The 14,345-nt window shown below is 44.4% G+C and overlaps 1 protein-coding gene across 1 annotated transcript; it reads right to left on the bottom strand.

Annotated features, from left to right (window-relative positions):
* Positions 1–6,509: 6,509 nt before the first annotated feature.
* LOC311234771 (dynein regulatory complex protein 1-like) lies at positions 6,510–8,684 on the bottom strand (the record flags this gene model as incomplete). Its single annotated transcript, XM_084322015.1, has 1 exon — positions 6,510–8,684. The coding sequence occupies one exon, from the start codon at positions 8,682–8,684 to the stop codon at positions 6,510–6,512; it is 2,175 nt and encodes a 724-aa protein (XP_084178141.1).
* Positions 8,685–14,345: the final 5,661 nt, after the last annotated feature.

The raw sequence follows: 14,345 nt of genomic DNA, 5'->3' as shown, positions 1-14,345 counted from the left end.
TACATATTGCGAGCGGCGTCCCACAACCCCAATCCCTAGTCCCCCCCCCCCCCCCCCTTCCTCTGCATTGGCGCTGCAATGTCGGCTGCCTCGTGTGAGGGAGACCTCCCCCACCCAGGACTTGGCTTGTGCACTCCCCCCCACCTCCCCCCCCCCTCCCACTCCCCCCCCCCCCCCCCCTACAGCCCTGTAACAACCCCAACCCACTCCCCCCTCCTTCCGTAAATGGCGCTGCCTATGACGGCTGCCAGTCTGTTTGCGGTGGTGAATATGCATATGTTTGTCTCAAGGCTCTGTACCATTATTACTATCTAAAATGTAATAATTGTGGAATATTACTGTAATGAGCTGTATGTGTATGATCCAAGCGTCCTATGATCCTCATAGGAGCATAACAGAAAAAAGCATTCCATGTGAAGGTATTCTGTATCTTTGCATGTCAACTAATAAAGAAACTTGAGAATACGTTGAGGTATATCTCGATAGGCTTAAGAGCGGGACGCGATAAGCCAAGTAGGATAATATAACTGTCGCTTACAACTTTGTTTGTCCGAGGTAAGCGACAGTTGTGATTGGAGGATCAAGAAAAGAGGGCAGGGTTTGAGATAGTTAAGGGGATGCAGACCTAAGAAAGACGTTTGTCTTGTTTACATCAGGGTCCCCCATTTTCAATTCATAGACATTTATGACATACACAACATACATGACATTTATGGCATAGGGACATATAGGTGTTTAGTACTGATACATTTGTGACATAAACAGTATTCAAATATAGAGTACTGTTACCCCTAGATCCTGACAGAGTATATACATATGATGGGGGACTGTACATTAGGAGGGGGTGGGTGGGTGGGAGATAAATATACATACGGCGGGGAGGGAATATATACATGCGCCGTGGGGAGGAGATTGTCTATTAGGAGGTGGTGGGGGTTTTGGGCATTTACGGTGGCCAGTTTCGAATTGCAGCCTCCCGTAGGTGCTCTTTAAGAGCGGTTTTGAATGTGGGTAGGGATTCACATTCCTTTACAGCTTTGGGTAGGGCGTTCCACATTGATGTGGCATAATTGCTAAACGTGTTTAGTCCCTTGTTTGAGCCGAATCTGGGTTTAACATGATTTGTTGAGCTTCCTCTGGTGTAGTGGTTGTGGTATTCACTGACCTTTGGGAAGTATTTTGACATGTACATGGGTACCTTAGTCGTATAGTGTATCTTGTAGACCAGGCCCATTTCAAGTTGCTGTACTCTGTCGTCTACTCTAAGCCATCCTAGGTTGTCAAAGTGGGCAGGGGTGAGGTGGGTTCTGGGGGTAAGGTCAAGTAGTAGTCTGACCAGTTTGTTTTGTGATGTTTGTAATCTTGTTTTAAGCGCCTTTGAGGTGCTTTGGTACCATGAGGTGCATGCATAGTCGTAGTACCCTTGAATGAGTGCTCCTGCCAGAGTCTTCAGGGTATTCTTGTTTACCAGAGAGGAGATCCGGTACAAGAATCTAGTTCGTTGGTTGACTTTTTTTATTACATTGGATGCCATTTTGTCACAGGAAAGATTTGCCTCTAGGATGGAACCCAGGTAGGTAATTTCGTCTTTCCTTGTGACAATATTGTCACCCACTGTAACTGAGAAGCCTTCGGCCTTGCTGAGTTTGTTATTTGAACAGAAGAGAATGGACTCTGTTTTGCCCATGTGTAATGATAGTTTGTTATCAGCGAGCCATATGCAGATTTTGCCTAGTTCCGAGCTGAGGGTTTTTTCAACATGCAACTTGTTCTTGTCAGAGACCAGCAGGGCTGAGTCGTCCGCAAACAGGAACAAGTTGCAGTCACAGGCTGACGACATGTCATTTGCATAAATTAGGAAGAGTAGCGGTCCTAGTATGCTTCCTTGTGGAACACCACAGCTCACTGTGAGGGGGGGGGGATAGAGTACCGTTTATTTCTACCATCTGTTCTCTCCCCTCCAGGTAGGATTGCATCCAGCTCACTGATAAACTATCAAAACCAATTGCTTTTAGCTTGTCAATCAGAATGGAGTGATTGACAGTGTCGAAGGCCCTTTGTAGGTCCAGCATGACCATGCCGCAGTATTTGCCCGCGTCCACCTCTTGTTTGATGTGGTCGTTCAAATAGAGGAGGCATGTGTCAGTGGAGTGGGACGTTCTGAAGCCAGATTGGAATTCGTAGATTCGATTTTTTTCCGCCAGGTACTTTTCGACCTGTTCGTAGACTATTTTCTCCATGACTTTCGAGATGGAGGTAAGAATAGAAACAGGGCGGTAGTTGCCTGGGTCTAATTTGCTGCCCTATTTGTGCAGAGGGGTCACTCTCGCAATTTTGAAGTCCTTGGGGACGTGTCCCTGTTTTATAGAGAGGTTTATTATGTGTGTGATGACTGGGGTGATGGCGGCTGCTGAGTCTCTGAGGAATTTGGAGGGGATGTTGTCATGGCCAGTGGCCTTGTTAGGTTGGAGGGCGCTACATTTTTTGAGTACCTCATCTGTTGTTACCATTTCAAGTTTGAAGTCGTCTTTGTGGACCCCTAGGTTTTTGTAGTATGCTACTATGTGTTCTACCCCATAATGCCCTGAGTGGGAGGGTAGTTTGTTTACCAGTGTTGTGGCTATGTTTGTGAAGAAGATGTTTAAGTAATTGGCTACATCCAGCTTGTCTGTGATGAGCGTGTTGTCCGTCTTTATGTTTATGTTTGAGAATCTGGTTTTAAGTTTTTTACTGCAGCCTAGTTGATTATTGAGTAATTTCCAAAGTTCGCAGTGTTTGTTTTTGTTTTCCTCAGTTTTGTCGTTGATGAAATTTCTTTTTGCGGTTTTGATCATGGTGTTTACGTCATTTCTTAGTCTGTTTCTTTGAATTTTTTGTTCAACCATGTGGGCTTGGAGTTCACTGTTTGAGCTTTTGGAAAGCTTTGTCTGACTTTTATGAAGTTCAGAGCATTTTTTGTCTCTGGTTTTCATAGCGGCCAGTATTTCAGGGGTGCCATGTTGTTGAGTATTGTTGTGAATTTGGTTTTGAAACCAAGCCATGTTTCTTCAACCTGTGTACCACTGAGTTCATCTGACCAGTCCAAGCTCCCCAGTTCTAGGTTAAAGGCCTCTCTAGAGTACGTTTTGAGGTCTCTAGATGTGACTGTTTTGTGACAGCCGGCCTTCTGTTTTAGCTTTTTGCGGGTACAGAAAATCATATAATGATCACTTAACCCGCATGCTATCACCCCTTTATTGGAGATCATGGACTTGTCAGAGGTCAAAATGAGGTCAATGGTGGTTTGTGTTGAATCCCATACCCTTGTGGGTTGGGTGATTAGCTGGCTGAAATCGTGCAGATCAGAAAATCTACTGAAGGCCTTGAAGACGGGTGCTGCTTTACGCAGCATATCCGTGTTCCAGTCCCCAATAAGAATTTTTTCTACCCCCTCCACCCCAGCTAAACACCCATCAAGTGTGTCATAGAAGCCACTCTGTTCTGGCGGTCTATAGATTGTGCCTACTAGTACTGGTTTCGCCCTATCTAATGAGATTTCAATCCAAACAGTTTCAATTTCATCATGGTTAAGGTCAGTACGGAGGACTCCCTGGAACAAGAGATCTTGTATCTCAATGGGACATTCCTGGATAAATAAAGGATAAATAAAATAAAATTTGGTATCTTTGTGTATATACACACAGACGCCACCTCTGGTTTCTATCCCTCCTGACTATTGAGTAGTTTTCAATTTCAATCTCTGGATCCTGTACAGATGAGTCTAATTTTTTTTCTGTGAAACACAATATGTTAGCCTTACTGTTTAAAAACAATTGTTTGATTTCAGCCAGTTTAGGTCTCAGGCTGTTTGTATTAAGGTGGAATATATGAAGTCCATTTTTGTTGGTAATCTGATTGATGTCGTCACACTGGAGGTAACTCTGTTCATTTGTGTCCTGTCCTGTGGTGGGGGGAGGGGGGCGTTGTTGTTGTTTGTGCCGTGAGTGGGGAGGGGGGGAGGGGGTGATCCTTTGTCCTTTGCTGGAGTCTGTATTCCTCTGTGTGAAAGCCCGCGATGTGGGGGGGGGGGGCTGGTTGTTTACAGATGTGTCTGTTAGTCCTCCATTGTGGGGGAGGGGGGGTGCCTTTTGTCCTGGCCAGGGTATCCTAGCTGGCATGGCGGGGCCAGCCGAGCTAACCGGCGGGTCCTTGGTGATCTCGACGTCCCGCGCCGCTCTCCCTCTCGCCTCTCGCCTCGTCTGCAGGGGCTTCGGTGAGGGTATGTCGCCGCTTGCTGGTCGGCTGGTGCAACTGCTGGCTGTAGCGTCAGTTGCGTGGATGCTGTTGATCTCGACGGCCGGCGCCGGTGTGAGGAGCGATGCCTCGCTGTTTTGGCCCCACAACGTGCTGGGCGCCTCGATTGTGAACCCTGGTTCCTTCCCTCTCGCTGTGGCCTCTCGTGGGTTCTTTTGCAGAGGTGGTAGAGGAGGAATGTTGCCGTTGATCATGTCGTTAGCCGGCGTCTGTGTGGGTAGCAGTTGTTCTGTTGTGCTGGCGAAGCTGGCCGCCGCTTCTTGGGTCAGCAGATCTAACTGTAGTCTCTGGTTCCGTGTCATTACGGGTCCAGGGTTCTGGTGTATGTCACCCGACTAAAAACATTGATTTCTTATTACACTTGCCTGTCGGGGGTAATTTCTTTCATTCCGGATTCGCAGTAAGTACTGTGTGGATAGTCGTGGCTTCAAAGGCTGGATGTTTCCTCTCCATGCCCGTTAACAAGTAGAAGTCGCAATGGGACTGCTGATTTGCGTTTTCGCTACCCTCCACTTCTGTCTGGAGTTGTTGCTTGAGTTGTGAATTCAGGTACAAGTCCATAATCCACAGGAGGGAAAGTAGAAAATGCGCAAAATACTTTTTTGTTGTTGTTCTGTTGCGTTGGTTATGGGAGCTGGGTAAAATGCGACCGTCCATGTTGAAGCCGGATACTCTCATTGATACTATGTTTGTTTCTGACTGTGTGTGTGTGTGTGTGTGTGTGTGTGTGTGTGTGTGTGTGTGTGTGTGTGTGTGTGTGTGTGTGTGTGTGTGTGTGTGTGTGTGTGTGTGTGTGTGTGTGTGTGTGTGTGTGTGTGTGTGTGTGTGTGTGTGTGTGTGTGTGTGTGTGTGTGTGAGAGTGATAGAGAGGGGGGGGTGAGAGATGAGGAAGGGGCAAGAGAGAAAGAGAGCTGGAGTGTGTGTGTGTGTGTGTGTGTGTGTGTGTGTGTGTGTGTGTGTGTGTGTGTGTGTGTGTGTGTGTGTGTGTGTGTGTGTGTGTGTGTGTGTGTGTGTGTGTGTGTGTGTGTGTGTGTGTGTGTGTGTGTGTGTGTGTGTGAGAGAGAGAGAGGGGGGGTGAGTACTCAGCCCTTGTATGGGTGAATGTAACAAGTTCCTAATGTTTTCTTTCCCCTATTAGTTCATGCACAACTTTATTCATGGTTTTAAATTATTATTTTCTTTTAAGTTATTTTGTGCATCACTGTTTTGAATTTGATGCAAATTTGCAATGCACGAGGGTCATCCTTTTGTGTTTGCTGCATAAAGCAAGCATTTGTTGACTCACATGTTGATAAGAGTATTAAAACTTGGAACTTGAAAAAGATCCATTAAGGTAAAAAAAAAATAAGTAAAAAAAAAATGCAATTAATCGCGAGTTAACTATGGACATCATGCGATTAATCAGATTAAATATTTTAATCGATTGACAGCACTAATGATATAATATATAATGTAATAATATAATGTAGGGCTGTCCCCGAGGATTTGTAGTCGATTTGTAGTCGCCAAAATGAGCCGATAGTTGACTATTAGTTGACTATGAAAAAAATACAAATACAAATAAAGTATACATATACTGTACGTCTACTGTAAAAAGATACTATACTGTACTTCAGCACACTCGGTTGGCACTGCTCAAAATTTACCTTTTTAAAATAGCTTTTAAATGAATTATTATCTTTATTTTATTGTCTTATTTTTCTTTATTTCTATTATTTTTACTTCAATATTTTATTATCATTGTTTTATGTATTAGGGCTGTCCCCGACTAAGGATTTGGATAGTCGACTTTGATTTGCCGAAATTAGCCGATAGTCGACTATTAGTCGACTATGAATTTATTTTGTTGAATATATTTTTTTTTATTACATTTTTTTTTTTTTTATCATTCCATTTGGGCTGTGGGGGTGCTTAATGTCTGAAAGAGTTGACGGATGCTTCTTGTCCTCTGCAAAAGCATGCAATTGTTCCAATAATGAAGAGATGATGGTTTTATATCAGAGCGTTTACTGAGTCTAGCACAGTCTCTGGAGCGTAACAGTAAGACGCATTTTGTATGAAAGTATTCTGTACTTCTGTATGACAACTATTAAAGAACTTGAACTTGAACTTGAGTGTAGTTCAGGGTCACATTACACAACACAACTTATTTTCTATATTATCTTCAGAATACACGTTGAATACACTCTTTTACAGCTCCTCTGATTACTCTCTTGTCATTTAAGAGCCAGCTGCATCATCTGGGTGGGCGGGATCTTCAGCTCTGCATTGACCTTTGAGTTCAAAAACTGTTGCAGTAGCAACCGTAGCTCGGTGTTGTGTTGCTTCAGACTCTGTGTGTCCGTGATGAGTTTAGACCTCTCAGTCAGGACAGTGTGGTACTTCTCTTGTGCATCCTCCAGTGCATCCCAGACCTTGTGTTTGGCCGCAGGGATGTCAACCATGCTCTCCCAGTAGGCTGCATCCTGACTCTGCATAGTGGCCTGAGGGGGCCCTAAACCCTCCCTGTTGCTTTCCTCTGACAAACTGGATTTTCTGTGCTGGGCTGTGAAGGCTTTCAACGCGGCAAGGACATCATCAGGATGGATGAGGTCAAAGGTCATGCTACTAACAGCGCTGCTGCTGTCTCCTCCTTTTGCCTGGGCACTGGACTCACTCTCCTCTGTACAGTCATCCTGCTCAGACTGTTCCCTCCACTGGCGTTTGTATTTCATCAAAAACTTGGCCAGCTTGTACACATCCTCCTCGCTCTTAACTCCCATGGCAGGGAAGATGGAGTCCAACTTCATGAGGGACTGCTTGTCCTTGAGTTTACTCTCTATCAGGAAGCCCGCCTCGTCACAGAGCAACTCCAGCAGTTTCTGAACCGTCTTCATTGACACGTTGTCCTTCCCGTCCCCTGTGCTCTCCTCCTTCTCCGTCTCTATCCTGCTGCTGCTCTCCACCATGCTCATGCTGTCAGTGCCAGAGCCAAGTTCAGGCCCAACGGAGGTGTCCCTCATCCCCAGGCTCGCCTGACTGGTCTCCCCGGTACCGATCAGCAGGGAGGCTGTCTCGCGGGCGGTCCTCTGGGACTGTTTCTGAGGCTGGATGGGGCCAGAGCGCTCCATGAAGGCCATGCAAGGATGCTCCCAGACCAAACCTAGCTGCTGCTCATAGATGAGCCGGTCGATGTCCAGGGCCTTCCTCAGCAGCTTCTTCACCTCTTCCTCGCTCATGAGCGACACCTCTTCGAACCTCTTGGCGTCGATGACAGCAAAGTGTCTGGTCCTCTTCTGGGTGTGTTTGTATTGCTGATTGGCACGCTTGTAGTCCTCAGACCTGTCATGGACTTTCTGTTTAGAAAGATTCAGGCTGGAATTCTTCTTCAGGATGTTCAACTCATCTTGCAATTTGTTGATCCTCCTCTTCTGTTTAGAACTGAGTTCCAGAACTGAGTTCTCCTCGTCATCCAGTACTAATTTGTCGTACTCCAACTGCTCCTGGGTCAGCTGATAGAAGGCCTTCGTCTGCTGCAGGTCTTGCTGAATTTCCTGAACTTCAGTGTCCTGTTCCAGCTTGTCCTCATTGTACTTCTCTGTATACGTTTCTCTCAGCTCTTGAAGCAGAACCTCATATCCCTCCAGCTTCTTCATCCTATCTTTCAGGTTGTACAGCTCTTTGTCCCGGCGCTTGGTCATTTGCTGCTCCCACTTCTTCCTGTTCCCAGTCAGGAGCATCTTGCGTTCTTGCTCATAGCCATTCTCAATCAGGTCCAGCTCCTCCCTGTAGGTCTTAATCAGGGTATTGATCTGCTCCTTCATCCTCTCAAGCATCAGGTTCAACTCGTTCGACTGTTTCCTCAGGTCCTTCACATAGTGGCCATCACTAACCTTCAGCTCCTGCTGGAGGTCATTGATGAGTTTGTTCTTGTTCTCGAGAATCTGAGCACACAGCTGCTGCTGGCTGTTCAGAGCCTCCCACCTCTCCTGAAGAAGCACCTTCTGCTGAGCCACGGTCCACTTCCTGGTAACCTCCTCAAACTGCTCCAGGCTGGACTCTGCCTCGTTCTCTAGCTTCCCCACTCTGAGCATGCGAGCTTCCTGCATCTCTGCCCTTCTCTGGAACTCTTTGGCATCAGTTGCTATCTGGATGTTGCTTACCAACACTGTCCCACCAGTATGCAAGTCGATCATTCTCCTTTCACTTTGTTCCACTTGTTGCTGGCTTTTCCTCGCCTTCTCTTTAGTCTCCTTCTTCTCACCAGCGTCATCTCCCCGTTGTCTTTGCTTGGCTTCATTTCGTGCATGTTTGAGGCGACGAGCAGCAATTCTCTCCTGTGAACTTTCAGAGTCCAGAGAGGGTTCAGCCACTTCTTCTGGATCCTCATTAGAGTCGCCAGCTTGACTCATGTTTGGTGAAAACACTTGAAAACACTACCTATGAAGAGTACCTTAGCGTTAGTAGGGTCTTCATAGGATGATATTTGTCTAGTCTAGTGTGTTCAGTATGTGTATGTGATATCAGTCATAATAGAACATTCTAGAACATTTGTGATGTCACAGTATGATGTCATTGTAACCCTGGTAATATTAACTAACCCTGGTAATATTAACCCAGTGGTTATCCTGTTAATATAAACCAAGTTGTTGTCTTATATAAATATATGTTATTATTTTGTATTTTGTATTTTATTTTTTTATTATTTTTTAAACAAACACATAAACAAACATGACTTTGATTGATTGATTGAAAACTTTATTAACAGATTGCAGAATGGGTACAATACAGTACAGCTCAATACACACAATTGTTAAGGGGATGCAGACCAGAGAAAGACTTTCGTCTTGTTTCCACCAGGGTCCCCCATTTTCAATTCATCAGGACATATATGACATACATGACATACAGATAGTCAGTACTGCTACATCTATACATTTATGACATACCAGATTTGCAAATACAGTACTGTTTGTGATACAGAAGGAGTCAAGAAAAGGGAGTATATACATTTGACGTAGAAACTGTACATTGGAGGAGGTTGGGTGGGGGGGGTTGGGTACACTGGGATATTGACAACCATACTGGGTAATTTACATTGGAGGTGGTTGGGGGGGGGGGGGGGCACACTGTATAAGCAAGCAAAACTGTACATTGAGGGGGGGGAGACTCTGTACAAACAAACAAAATTGTACATTGGACTATTGACAAAACCATACTAGGTAAATGACTGTACATTGGAGGGGGTTGGGTTAGGATATTTACAGGGGCCAGTGTTGAATTGCAGTCTCCCGTAGGTGTCTCTTGAGAGAGGTTTTGAAAGTGGGTAGTGATCCACATTCCTTTACAGCTTTGGGTAGGGCGTTCCACATTGATGTGGCATAATTGCGAAACGTGTTTAGTCCCTTATTTGAGCCGAATCTGGGTTTAACATGATTTGTGGAGCTCCCTCTGGTGTTGTGATCGTGGTATTCACTGACCTTTGGGAAGTATTTTGCCATGTACATGGGTACCTTGGTCGTGTAGTGTATCTTGTAGACCAGGCCCATTGCAAGTTGCTGTACTCTGTCATCTACTCTAAGCCATCCTAGGTTGTCAAAGTGGGCAGGGGTGAGGTGGGTTCTAGGAGTAAGGTCAAGCAGTAGTCTGACCAGTTTGTTTTGAGATGTTTGTAATTTTGTTTTTAGCGCCTTTGAGGTGCTTTGGTACCATGAGGTGCAAGCATAGTCGTAGTACCCCTGAATGAGTGCTCCTGCCAGAGTCTTCAGGGTATTCTTGTTTACCAGAGAGGAGATCCGGTACAAGAATCGAGTTCGTTGGTTGACTTTTTTTATTACATTGGATGCCATTTTGTCACAGGAGAGATTAGCCTCTAGGATGGAACCCAGGTAGGTAATTTCATCTTTCCTTGTGACAATATTGTCACCCACTGTAACTGAGAAGCCGTCGGTCTTGCTGAGTTTGTTATTTGAACCGAAGAGAATGGACTCTGTTTTGCCCATGTGTAATGATAACACACGATAAGATATACTTATCGATAAGATATACAAGCATTAGTTGACAGTGCACATCCAATGAAATCACCATTTAGTTAATTGTCTTATACAGGATATACCCCTAATACCTGTTATCTAAAAACCTCTAATCTAGCTCGTACCCCCCCCTCCCGGACCCCCCATTGGATAATCCAACCATTATAACTTGTTCCTAACCATACACTACCATTATATGCTAGCTTTTATTCTCTCCACCACTTCTAACCACATTGTCATTTTGGATTCATTGAGACCCAATATTCTTGCTGTAGATATTTCTTGATAAATCACATCGAGATATGTAAGAATCCAGACCTTCCGGCACATTTTTTCCGGTTGAAACCATCGTGATGCTATCAGCTTTTTAGCCACTGTGATACCAGATAAAACCAATCTCTTTCGCTGTGGATGTTCTGCATACTCAAAAACATCATTCAGCAGTAATACAGAGGGGTGTACAAGTATATTCAGAATTAAGAGATTTGATAATTGCTGGGTCACTTCTTTCCAGAATATCTTAACTGGTGGGCAGTCCCAGTACATGTGCATAAATGTCCCCTCGTCCCCATTTGTACATAAGGAGCATTTGGAGTCTTGTTTATGACCCATTCTGTTCAGTCTTATAGGAGTCAAGTATGTCCTATGGATATAGTTAAGATTGATTTGTTGATGGTCCGGGTTCCTTGATGCAAGTCGAACATTTGCCCAGGCTTCTTGCCACTCAAAATCTATTTCCAGGTCTGGTATATCCCTCCTCCAAATAGAGTCTAGGTGGAGGGTTTCATACGAGGCCGTTAGTAATTGATGATAATAATCTGATACAAAACCTCTCGAATATTTTGTATATCTTATTTACCTATGGGTAATATGTTCTACATATACCATTATTTCATGTATGGGTAATATGTAGAACTCCTGTCTATGTGAACTGGGAACTGTGGCTTGGCCAATCAGGAGAAAGGTCAGGGTTGATGGGACTGGGTTTAACCAGGTGTGGTGATTGAGCTCTCGAACCCCAGAAAGAGAGAGTGAGGGTGAGAGAAGCAGGTGGAAGAGTGTGCAAATGTTTGACACACCATTGCTAAGTTGTATCCAGTATAGTGTTATCAAGTGTTCTGGCCTAGGACACACGCTGAACATTATATGTGACGTCGGGGAATTGTGCATGTTAGATAGGCATGCCCAATCAATTGCTCCACATTGGACTGGGTGTTGAGGCTAGCTGGCTAAGCTAGGTAAACAGTAGCAGGCCCCGGATAGCTAACCCGGAAACCCACTACAATAGAGAGAACAGGATAAGCGGTCTGTGCTACCAGGGCCTGTACAGACTTCGGGAACCAGATAGCAGTCTGTGCTACCAAGGCCTGTACAGACTTCCTCTGGGAGCGTGGGAGGCGCACCAGGACTTCACATTGCATCGCACTCAATCTCCACTTTCTCCTTTCCCCCCACCTGAACACTGACTCCGGACCGTGAGTACTTTGGCTCGTTAGAGCTGAAGATTAAATGGGATTGTGAGTTTCCCATCAATCAGGCCTGCAACGGGGGTTTTGTTTGTTTGTTTTTGTTTATTAGATGCCGGCTTAGGTATATTAGTATATTGTATTATTGTACAGGATATTTCATTTGTAATTAGCTGTATCATTAATGCCATTTTGGATATAGGTTTTCATTTATATTTCCTTTTTTGATATTGAGCACATGGTGCCTTTGAGTTTGAACCTGCGTACAGAGTAATAGCTCTGTTATTTTGTTTTCCTTTTTTGATATTGAGCACACGGTGCCTTTGAGAGACAATACTCTATTTATTAAGTAACATTTTCTTTATTCGGTAATGTGTATATATATACACACGGTGTATGTAATATATAACACCATATGTTCAATACAGATTATTTTTATATTTAAAGTTAGTGTCTGGCTTGATCATTTCTATTTCAAATGTATTGATGTTATATCCCAAACAGATATTCGTATATTTGTATTATTAGATTAGTAAGAGCTAGGTGTTACGAACCTAGGGCCCTGCCCTCTAAGTCAACTGGGGTAAAAGGGGCTACATAAATGGAGGTTCCAGTGAGAATCTGTTTGGGTTTATAACAAAATATAGGTTAGAAATCAAGCCAGTAGCACCATAAAAGGAAATAAAGAATATATTGTTTAATTTACAAGGAAAAAATATATATATATTGTTTAATTTACAAAAAGAAAATATATATATTGTTTAATTTACAATAAGAAAAGAAAATATGTATATATTGTTTAATTTACAAAAAGAAAATATATATATTGTTTAATTTGCAGAAAGAATATATATATATATATTGTTTAATTTACAAAAATAAAATATATATATTGTTTAATTTGCAAAAAGAAAATATATATATTGTTTAATTTGCAAAAAGAAAATATATATTGTTTAATTTGCTAAGAGCAAAAAGAAAAAAACCTCTAAATGGATAAAATGGACACTCAAGCTGCGCTTGTGATGGAGCTTAAAGACTGGTGCCGTGGGGAGGGATTAAATGTGGCTCATACGCTTATGGTCCTCATTTCAGAAGATGTTGATGTCACCAACATAGAAAAGACCCTGGAGACAGTAAAATGTCTGGGGCGAGTGCGTGTCAGAGGCAGGTCGTTCAGTACACAGCGAAAAAAGTTTATGATCCTGTGTGAATGTCGGGAAAAGGTAACGGGTGAGAATGTTCCCCCTGAAGTTATGCCTACGGATGGTGGCGAGGCGTGGCCTATAATCATAGTAGGAGAGACCCCCTCAGCCCCTGTGGATGATGCTGAATTCTGCGAGAAGTTAGCAGGACTACTGTATGCTGAGGGGAAGACGGAGGAAGACCTCCAGAACATGTTTCAGAGAGCAGACTCTCCCGTTAGCCCAACCGAATCCATCCTGCGCGCACTTAGTGAATTGATGGACAAAGTAAAACCCCCCACTGAGCATAACAGCTATCGGCGCCTACGTCTGTTTTCTGGGACCTTGCCCACTCCATCAGGTGAAGAACAGTTTGAACACTGGTTAGAGCAAGCACGACTCATGGTAGAAGAAAGTGACGGTTCTGATAAAGAGAAGAGGCGGCGGCTGATGGAAAATCTCAAAGGCTCTGCACTAGAAATAGTGAAATCTGCACGAGCCAGCAACCCTGATGTTAGTCCTGGAGAATGCCTGGAAGCCCTGGAACATGTGTTTGGAACTGTGCAGTCTGGAGAAGACTTGTACATCTCGTTCCGAATGATGCAGCAGCAGCCAGGTGAGAAACTCTCTGACTTTCTGAGGCGTCTGGAGCAGTCACTAGACAAAGTGAGCCAGCAAGGTGGTATTCTACCAACAAATGTGGACAGAGCACGGATAGAGCAGTTGTTGCGAGGTGCAGTGGCCTCTGATCTAATGCTTGTTAATCTCCGCCTAAGAGAGAGGAAAGCAGCACCGCCTACCTTTCTTCAGCTATTGAAGGATATACGCTCAGAGGAAGAGTATGAGGCCTCAAGGAAGAAACTCTTCCCCGCTGTGCAGTGTGTTCCGGTGATGACAGAAATTGACGGAAAACAGGCTGAAATCCAGAGCCTGAAAGCCGAAGTAAAGGAGCTAAAGTCCTTAGTTGCTGCAGTGGCGACTAGGCCAGACTAGGCAGGCAAGATACTGGGGAGAGCATTGCTCTCAATGTAGCCACACCCAGTGAGCTTCGTCCTGACTCCGAGTTAGCGGCATTGAGGAAACAGATGAAGCGACTCCAAAACAAAGTCGACCAAAGAGTGACTCCCAGAGAAACTGCGGCTGCAGTCTCGACGTTGGACGTGTCAAGACCTGTCTCCAGCTATCCCCGAAGATCGCCAAAGGGTGCAGAGGAGAAATTCTGCTACCGGTGTGGCAAGGGTGGTCATTTTGCAGGGAAGTGTCAAAACCCTGAGAACCAGGCTAAGGTTATCAAGAGACTAATTCATGCCCTGAGAGTAGCAAAAGACCAGCAGCAGACAGGTAGTGTCACCCATGGTAAGAAGAACTGTGAAGTGAAAAAGAGTGCAGTT

Source organism: Notolepis coatsorum (genome assembly GCF_963971535.1).
Source record: "Notolepis coatsorum genome assembly, chromosome: 9".
Taxonomy (NCBI): domain Eukaryota; kingdom Metazoa; phylum Chordata; class Actinopteri; order Aulopiformes; family Paralepididae; genus Notolepis; species Notolepis coatsorum.
This window is presented reverse-complemented; position numbering and strand designations above follow the sequence as displayed.